The sequence below is a fragment of the Macaca fascicularis genome, chromosome 6, assembly GCF_037993035.2.
Source record: "Macaca fascicularis isolate 582-1 chromosome 6, T2T-MFA8v1.1".
NCBI classification, from domain to species: domain Eukaryota; kingdom Metazoa; phylum Chordata; class Mammalia; order Primates; family Cercopithecidae; genus Macaca; species Macaca fascicularis.
In genome coordinates this window covers 144,264,642-144,274,904 of record NC_088380.1, presented here as the reverse complement: position 1 = coordinate 144,274,904, position 10,263 = coordinate 144,264,642, and the positions used below count along the sequence as shown (strand labels likewise).

The 10,263-nt window shown below is 41.4% G+C and overlaps 1 protein-coding gene across 44 annotated transcripts in view; it reads left to right on the top strand.

The window, feature by feature from the left end:
- Positions 1–8,282, top strand: part of LOC102118988 (myosin regulatory light chain 10-like) — a 113,152-nt gene extending 104,870 nt beyond the window's left edge. For 43 of the 44 annotated variants that reach the window (XR_012414101.1, XR_012414108.1, XR_012414109.1 and 40 more), the window contains 2 exons: positions 472–640; positions 6,014–8,282. Coding sequence is in view for 39 of the 44 variants with exons in the window: in XM_073994314.1 (XP_073850415.1) it covers positions 472–640; positions 6,014–6,880 (1,036 nt within the window). In the remaining 5 variants the exon portion in view is untranslated. Of the gene's footprint in view, positions 1–471; positions 677–6,013 lie in introns of those variants that run through there. The other variant, XM_073994333.1, reaches the window with a different exon arrangement.
- Positions 8,283–10,263: the final 1,981 nt, after the last annotated feature.

The following is a 10,263-nucleotide window of genomic DNA, read 5'->3' as shown; positions in this document are numbered from 1 at the left end:
GTTCAAGCATGGGCAGCATAACAAAATTCTGTCTCTACAAAAAACAAACAAACACCAACCACAACTGTCCGGAGCTGCACGCCCCGGCCATAGCGAATAATAATTGAGGATTAAACGCCTGAGCTATATTCATTTCCACCCCACACCTTCTCCCTATCTTTGCCTTTTTTCCCCTGTACTAATACCTCATTAAAGATGGCGCTCTTCCTGCTTCTTCTTCACTCACTTTTCCCGCGCCTGGGAAAATTGTTACTTAATAGCGCAAGCGCAACATGACAGCCGACCGGAGAAACCGAAACTAACCTGGCCACGCCCTCGGCAATGAGATCATTTCCGCCTTAGCCCAACCCCTTCCCTTCCAAATGTATATAAGGCATTGCATTACCGCCATTAAACGAGACTTGATCAGAGCACTGTCTTTTCTCCATTTCTTGTGTCTCTTGTTCCCCAAATTCCCACCCCCTCCTCCAGGGCCTGCTCTGACTATCCCGCGGGCCGGGATACGTGGTGCCCGAACAGGGACCTGGAAACGAGGGACTCCGTGAGGAAGAGGACGCAAAAGGACGGTCGACCGCTAACGAAGACAAAAGGAGTCAAACTCTTCCGATCACCGCGGGAACCTGCCGCGTCAGAATCGAAGGTAAGTGACGCGTCCGAAATGGGACAAGAATTAAGCCAACATCAAATATATGTAGGACAATTAAAAGAGGCTTTAAAGATACGAGGAGTAAAGGTTAAAGGTAATGATTTGTTTAAATTTTTTGATTTTGTAAGACACTTGCCCTTGGTTCCCACAGGAAGGAACTATTGATATTAAAAGATGGCGTAGAGTAGGGGATTGTTTTCAGGACTATTATAATACTTTTGGGCCAGAAAAAATTCCTGTAACCACCTTCTCTTATTGGAACCTCATTAGAGATTTAATAGATAAGAAGGAGGCCAATCCGCAAGTCATGGCTGCGGTCGCTCAGACAGAGCATATTTTAAAGGTTAGCTCCCGCTCTAACCTCACGAAGCCTCCGCAAGATACGGAGGAAGATCTCATTTCCCTCGAAAGTGATCATGAGGAAATCAAGTCTCCTTCTGTAACAGATAAAGAAATACCACATGAAAACAAACCAAAAAAATACCCAATTTTACAGATGCTTCAAAAGGAGGAGGAAATTAATAAGCCTAATCAATCGGATATAAATTGGGATGATTTAGAGGAAGAGGCGGCTAAATATCACAACCCTGATTTGCCTCCCTGTTCTTCATACCCACCCCCATATAATAAGACACATAATGAGGCTTCTGCGCCCATTGTTATGGCAGCAATAGATCCCAAAGAAGAATTAAAGCAAAAATTGCTCAACTAGAAGAACAGATTAAACTTGAAGAGTTACATCAATCATTGATAATTAGGCTCCAAAAGCTAAAAACAGGAAATGAAGAAATACCTAACTCAGACGCTATGGAGGGTTCTTTGCGCCCACTTCAGCGGCCTGGACAACATGTTCCAAGAGGGGGGCTAGTTGCTAGCCGACATAGAGAAGACTCCTCCTCCAAAGACGTTTTTCCGGTCACTGAAACCATAGATGAACAGGGACAGGCTTGGAGGCATCATACTGGATTTGATTTTACTATTATAAAAGAGTTAAAGACTGCTGCCTCTCAGTATGGGGCTACTGCTCCATATACGCTTGCTATAGTGGAATCTGTAGCTGAGAATTGGCTCACTCCTACAGACTGGAATACCTTAGTCAGGGCAGTTCTTTCTGGGGGAGACCACTTAATTTGGAAGTCAGAGTTCTTTGAAAATTGTAGAGATACAGCTAAAAGAAATCAACAGGCAGGAAACGGTTGGGATTTTGATATGTTAACTGGTTCAGGTAATTATGTAGACACTCAGGCCCAAATGCAATATGACCCTGGACTGTTCTCACAAATCCAGGCTGCTGCTACAAAGGCCTGGAGAAAACTTCCCGTTAAAGGAGATCCAGGGGCCTCGCTCACAGCGGTTAAACACGGACCCGATGAGCCATTTTCAGACTTTGTGCATAGACTTATGACCATGGCAGGTAGAATCTTTGGAAATGCAGAAACGGGTGTAGATTATGTTAAACAGTTAGCTTATGAAAATGCTAACCCCGCCTGCCAAGCGGCAATCAGACCTTATCGAAAGAAAACAGATTTAACAGGATACATTCGCCTTTGTTCAGATATTGGGCCCTCATATCAACAAGGCCTAGCAATGGCCACCACTTTTAGCGGCCAAACAGTAAGAGATTTCCTCCTTAACAAAGGTAAAGATAAAGGGGGATGTTTTAGATGCGGTAAAAGGGGACACTTTGCAAAAGATTGCTGTGAAAACCAAAATAAGAGTCCAGAAGCAAAAATCCCAGGCCTTTGCCCAAGGTGTAAAAGAGGAAGGCACTGGGCAAACGAATGTAAATCTAAAACTGACATTCAAGGAAATCCTTTACCCCCCAGGCAGGGAAACGGGATGAGGGGCCAGCCTCAGGCCCTGAAACAAGCATATGGGGCAGTCAGCTTTGTTCCAGCCAGCAACAGCAATCCATTTCAAAACTTAGTAGAGCAACCCCAGGAAGTGCAGGATTGGACCTCAGTTCCACCTCCCACACAATACTAACACCTGAAATGGGACCGCAAACCTTAAATACCGGAATATATGGACCCTTACCACCTAACACTTTTGGGCTACTTTTAGGAAGAAGTAGTGTCACCATGAGAGGCTTACAAGTCCTCCCTGGAGTTATCGATAATGATTATGAAGGAGAAATTAAAATTATGGCCAGAGCTATTGATAGTATTATTACTGTCCCTCAAGGAGTTAGAATAGCTCAGTTACTCCTGCTACCTTTGGTTAAAACAGATAATAATATCCAATACTCTAATAGAAATATAAAAGGTTTCGGATCATCAGATATATATTGGGTGCAACCAATTACAAATCAAAAACCCTCTCTAACCTTATGGTTAGATGGGAAGGCATTCACTGGACTAATAGACACAGGGGCTGATGTAACTATCATTAAACAGGAAGATTGGCCCTCTCATTGGTCTACCACAGAAACTTTAACTCACTTGAGAGGAATTGGACAAAGCAGTAATCCTAAACAAAGTTCTAAATACCTAACATGGACAGATAAAGAAAACAATTCAGGCCTCATTAAGCCATTTGTCATCCCTTACCTACCTGTTAACCTTTGGGGGCGAGATCTACTCTCTCAAATGAAAATTATAATGTGTAGTCCAAATGATATAGTTACTGCACAAATGTTAGCTCAAGGATACACCCCTGGTAAAGGTCTTGGAAAAGGAGAGAACGGTATCCCACAGCCTATACTGGTTTCAGGACAACTTGATAAAAAGGGGTTTGGAAATTTTTAGCTCAGGCCACTGACATACCTGCACCCCAAAGGTGCGCTGACCCCATTACTTGGAAGTCAGATGAGCCCGTTTGGGTTGATCAGTGGCCTTTACTCAATGATAAACTAAGTGCTGCCCAACAGTTAGTGCAGGAACAACTAGCAGCAGGACATATTGAGGAAAGTAATTCCCCTTGGAATACACCTATTTTTGTTATTAAAAAGAAGTCTGGTAAATGGAGACTCTTACAAGATTTAAGAGCAGTAAATATCACTATGATCCTTATGGGTGCCTTACAACCAGGATTGCCTTCACCGGTTGTGATTCCTCAAAAATATTTTAAAATCGTTATTGACCTTAAAGATTGCTTTTTTACAATTCCCCTTCACCCTGCTGACCAGAAAAGATTTGCCTTTAGTCTTCCATCTACAAATTTTAAACAACCAATGAAGCGCTATCAATGGAAAGTCTTACCTCAGGGTATGGCCAATAGTCCTACCTTGTGTCAAAAATATGTAGCTGCCGCTATAGAGCCAGTCAGAAAAACATGGGCACAAATGTATATTATACATTATATGGATGATATTTTAATAGCAGGAGAAATTGGCGAACAAGTCTTACAGTGCTTCGCCCAACTCAAACAAGAGTTAACAGCAGCCGGACTACAGATAGCCCCAGAAAAGGTACAATTACAAGATCCATACACTTATCTTGGTTTCCAGATTAATGGACCCAGAATCATTAATCAAAAGGCCGTTATACGTCGTGATCATTTAAAAACTTTAAATGATTTCCAAAAATTACTGGGAGACATAAATTGGCTTCGACCGTACTTAAAGCTCACCACAGGAGAGTTAAAACCTCTTTTCGATATATTAAAAGGAGACTCTAACCCAAAATCCCCCAGGTCCATTACTAAAGAAGCATTAATAACACTCCAACAGGTAGAACATGCCATTGCAACACAATTTGTTACTGGTATTGATTATTCTCAGCCATTAATATTCCTTATTTTTAACACAACAATAACCCCTACTGGCCTATTTTGGCAGAACAATCCCATTATGTGTGTACACCTGCCCTCCTCCCCTAAAAAGGTTTTGTTGCCTTATTATGATGCCATAGCTGATCTAATTATCTTGGGAAGAGAAAACAGTAGAAAATACTTTGGAATAGAACCCTCTACCATTATACAGCCCTATACTCAATCACGCATCCATTGGCTGTTACAAAATACGGAAGCCTGGCCAATTGCTTGCGCTTCTTATACTGGCGCGATTGACAACCATTACCCACCTAACAAACTTATTCAATTTTGTAAACTTCATGCGTTTGTATTTCCCCGTATTACCAGTAAAGAACCTCTCAATGACGCATTACTAATTTTCACTGATGGATCTTCCACAGGACTTGCCGCTTACACTTACAATAATGTAGTCGTTAAATTCCAGACTACTTATACATCAGCTCAGCTGGTCGAATTGCAAGCTATAATTGCAGCACTATCAGCTTTTCCTTGTCAGCCACTTAACATTTATACAGACAGCGCCTACCTGGCTCATTCAATACTCCTCTTAGAGACCGTGTCTCAAATTAAACATATTTCAGACACAGCTAACCTATTTTTACAATGTCAACAACTTATCCGAAAAAGGACTACTCCCTTTTTTCTTGGGCATATTAGAGCACATTCAGGATTACCGGGACCTCTCACACAAGGTAACGCAACAGCTGACACGGCAACAAAAACCATAGCCACAGTCACTACAGACAATTTGCAACAAGCGCAAAAAGCACATGCCTTACATCATTTAAACACCCAAACCTTAAGACTTATGTTTAAACTTACCAGAGAACAAGCTCGACAAATAGTTAAACAATGCGCCAACTGCATAACATATTTACCTGTTCCCCATCTAGGAGTTAACCCCCGAGGACTCATCCCCAACGAAATTTGGCAAATGGACGTTACTCACCACTTAGAATTCGGTCAACTAAAATATATCCATGTATGCATAGACACCTATAGTGGATTCATCAGTGCAACCCTCCAAACAGGAGAGGCCACCAAACATGTCATAGCTCATTTATTACACTGCTTTTCTATTTTAGGAATACCCAAACAAATCAAAACAGATAATGGCCCCGGTTATATATCCAAAACCTTCTTACAATTTTGTAATACCCTACAAATTAAACATACCACAGGCATTCCCTATAATCCCCAAGGACAAGGTATAGTAGAAAGAGCTCATCTGTCATTAAAAACTATTATCACAAAATTAAAAGGGGGGAGCTGGTACCCCATGAAGGGTACCCCCAGAAACATACTCAATCATGCCCTGTTTATCCTTAATTTTTTAAATTTGGACAGTCATGGAAAATCGGCTGCCGACCGTTTCTGGCATCCTGAATCTCAAAAACAGTTTGCAATGGTAAAATGGAAAGATCCACTTGATAGTTCATGGCATGGCCCCGATCCAGTTTTAATTTGGGGAAGAGGCTCAGTATGCATCTTCTCACAAAAAAATGATGCAGCCAGATGGCTGCCTGAAAGATTGGCAAGACAAATAAATCATAACCATTGTCAGTCCAGGGAAGATAAATCTCCCTGAGAAGTTCTTTCCTTTTTGTTTTTCAGAAAATGAAGCCTAACATGAAATTCCTTTGGAGAATAATCGCTCTATACAACATAGTGACAGTCTATGCAGGTTTTGGTGACCCTCGTAAGGCAAAAGAATTATTACGAAAACAATACAGCCAGCCTTGTGACTGCAGAGGGGGACAAATATCTGAACCTCCGTCAGATAGAATCACCCAGGTGACCTGCACGGGCAAGACAGCTTACCTAATGCCAAACCAGTTATGGAAATGTAAGTCTACCCCAAGAGATACCTCACCTAGCGGGCCGCTCCTAGAATGCCCTTGTAGCTCTTTCCAATCTTCTGTACATAGTTCCTGTTATAACTCCTATCAACAATGCAAATCAGGCAATAGAACATATTATACGGCCACGTTACTAAAAACACAAACTGGAGGCATTAATGACGTACAAGTATTAGGATCCACTAATAAACTTGTACAGTCTCCTTGTAACGGCCAAAAAGGAAAGGCTGTTTGTTGGAGCACTACCACCCCCATTCACATTTCTGATGGAGGAGGCCCATTAGATATTACAAGAATTAAAACTGTCCAGAAAAAATTAGAAGAAATTCATAAAGCTCCATATCCTGAACTTCAATATCACCCTTTAGCCCTGCCTGAGCTTAGAGGTAATTTTAGGCTCGATGCCCAAACCTTTGATATCCTCAATGCTACTTACAATTTACTTCAAATGTCCAATACAAGCCTGGCCCACGATTGTTGGCTTTGTCTTAAAATGGGCCCCCCTATTCCTCTAGCCATACCTAACCTTTCATTGCCCTATGTCAATTACTCAAATGAATCCTTAGTAAATAATTCCTGTCCTATTACCCCCCCCCTTAGTTCAACCGATGGCGTTTTCTAATTCCTCTTGCCTCTTTTCACCATCATATAATAACACTAAAGAAATTGATTTAGGCTATGTTGTGTTTGGCAACTGTACTTCCATAATCAATGCCACCAACCCTTTGTGTGCTATAAATGGCTCGGTTTTCGTTTGTGGAAACAACATGGCATATATGTATCTACCTACAAATTGGACAGGGCTTTGTGTTCTGGCCACTCTTCTCCCCGACACTGATATCATCCCTGGAGATGAACCTATCCCCATATCCGCTATTGAACATTTTATTTATAGACCGAAACGAGCCATACAATTTATTCCCTTGTTGGCTGGACTAGGAATCACCACTGCTTTTACTACAGGAGCCACAGGCCTAGGAGTCTCACTAACCCAATATACTAAATTATCCAATCAATCTCAGATGTACAGACTTTATCCAGTACTATACAAGATTTACAAGACCAAGTAGACTCGTTAGCTGAAGTAGTTCTCCAAAATAGAAGAGGTCTAGATTTGTTAACGGCAGAACAGGGAGGGATATGTTTGGCTTTACAGGAAAAGTGCTGTTTTTACGCCAACAAATCCGGAATCGTCAGAGATAAGATAAAAACTTTGCAAGAAGAACTAGAAAAGCGCAGAAAAGGCCTGGCCGCCAATCCACTATGGACTGGACTCGATGGACTTCTCCCCTATCTCCTGCCATTTCTTGGTCCTTTACTCACTCTTCTACTCTTCCTCACTCTCGGGCCTATAATCCTTAATAAGCTTATGGCATTTGTCAGACAACAAATTGAGGCCTTCCAGGCCAAACCTATACAGGTCCATTATCATCGCCTTGAGATGACTGAAAATGGTGAGTCTTATTTACCTTAATAAGACCACCTCCCCTGTGTGCTGAACTGGACAGTCAATGACGGGTAAGAGGACACTATCTCCATTGGAGCCTAAGACAGGAGGGCCACCCTTGATGCTGCCTTATCCCATGACGGGCCTAGAAGGTGGGGGTGAGTTGACCCAACCTAAGACAGGCGCAGTTCCCGAGGGGTTTTCTTATCATAAAAATATAAAAAGGGGGACCTGTCCGGAGCTGCACGCCCCGGCCATAGCGAATAATAATTGAGGATTAAACGCCTGAGCTATATTCATTTCCACCCCACACCTTCTCCCTATCTTTGCCTTTTTTCCCCTGTACTAATACCTCATTAAAGATGGCGCTCTTCCTGCTTCTTCTTCACTCACTTTTCCTGCGCCCGGGAAAATTGTTATTTAATAGCGCAAGCGCAACATGACGTCCGACCGGAGAAACCGAAACTAACCTGGCCACGCCCTCGGCAATGAGATCATTTCCGCCTTAGCCCAACCCCTTCCTCTCCAAATGTATATAAGGCATTGCATTACTGCCATTAAACGAGACTTGATCAGAGCACTGTCTTGTCTCCATTTCTCGTGTCTCTTGTTCCCCAAATTCCCACCCCCTCCTCCAGGGACTGCTCTGACTATCCCGCGGGCCGGGATACACAACAACTTAACCAGGTATGATTGGCATGTACCTCTGGTCCCAGCTACTCAGGAGGCTGAGGTGGGAGGATCCCTTTAGCCCAGGAGGTCAAGGCCACAGTGAGCCATAATTGCACGACTGTACTCCAGCCTGGGTGACAGTGAGACTCTGTCTCAAAAAAAAAAAAAAAATCATACTTTTATTCGTATTTTAAAATTTTCATCAAGACACATGAATTAAACATTTTATTTAACAGATTGTTTTATAATTTTTACATTTTTAGAGATATACTATGGGCTTTCATTTATACTCTGGCTGTGGACCTTGCAAATATTAGGCCTGGATTTGCTTACAAGTATCTTATTTGTTTGCTTTAGAGTTCAATTATTTTAAAGTAAGTGATGTTTTAAAAATTTTAGATGTAAGTACCATTGTTTAACAAAAACTTGGGAAATACCATGAGGGGAAAAATACTCTTAATATTGTCACTGTAAGACCTCAATTTTAGCATTTTAAAGGATTATCTGCTTTAAAATGTGTCTTTAATTCATCCTTTTTCAAACTCCATTGCCATTCTAGTCATCCTAGTTTAAGCCACCATCATTTCTCACCTGGACTAAAGCAATAGTGTGTAGTTACTTGTCTCTCTACATTTTCTTTTACCTCCTTCCAATCATTTCTCCACACTGCATCAGAGTAGATTTTGAAAAAAAATATAAATGAGATCATGTTGCTTTTTCTTCGTCTAAAGCTTGTTGACAGTATCTAATTGCAGTTGTGGTAAAATCCAAATTATCTACTATTCCTTATGAAGTCTTATGTGATATCTGCCTCTCCAGTTTTCTGTCATATCTCTCGCCTTCCCCACATCTATTAAGTCCTTCCCAACGTTAGTTTTAGGGAGAAGTTTTAATAGAAGGCAGGATATCTTCTTCACTCTACAGGAAGAACTCTGTAGCTTGATTGTTAAATGGCAGCTAAAATAAATATTTTATTTTTGACAGTGCTTACTTTTATATCTATGTTATTATAGGATCCCACCTTCTCTTAACACTCTTTGATGATGGCTGGTTAAGTTTAAAGGGGTAAGGTAGAGGTAGGGGTGGGAATTGGCTACATAAATTAGAAAATATTTCAAAAATGCTACTGCTTTTATAATAAAAATCTATTTTTTTTTGGATAGAACATAGTTTAACAGGTTTCTTGCTGATGGACATAGATTGTTTCTAGTTCTCCAGTCCCATTTGAAATACCGCATTATAAACAATGACTTTCGTGGTCATTTCTAGGAAGTAACAGTCTGGGGTACACTGTTAAATATTAGCCCACACTCATTTCTTAAGGAAGTAACAGTCTGGGGTACACTGATGTTTGAGCGTGCCTGACACATCTTCATATCCAGACCTAATCAGTATGCTATGATGCCATGGCAGACAAATATGTCAGAGCATAAAAACCATTGAAATAACTTTTACTAGGATTTCATTTGGAATTTTGGAGTCAGTTAATTGTACAGAGTTCTTTCATCCTGTCATCTTTGGTTTTTCCTCAAAATGTAAGCCCATTCAGGCACTGTGCCCCTCCAGTACCATCTTGCCCATTTTGTTCAGAGCATCACATGTTGCTTTTCTGACGACCCTGATTCCTTTGCTGACTTAACTGAAAATGTATGTTCTCTCACAGTCCAGGCCTCACAGGACTGAATACAGTAGTCCTCCCTTATCCTTGAGGGATACGTTCCAGAATCCCCAGGGGATGCCTGAAATTGTGGATAGTGCTGAACCCTATGTACATAGTGTTTTTTTCTGGACAGTAATGGATGGGTCGCATATGCAGCATGGATATACTGGACAAAGAGGTGATTCATGCCCTAGGCAGGATGGAGCAGGATGGTGAGAAATTTCAT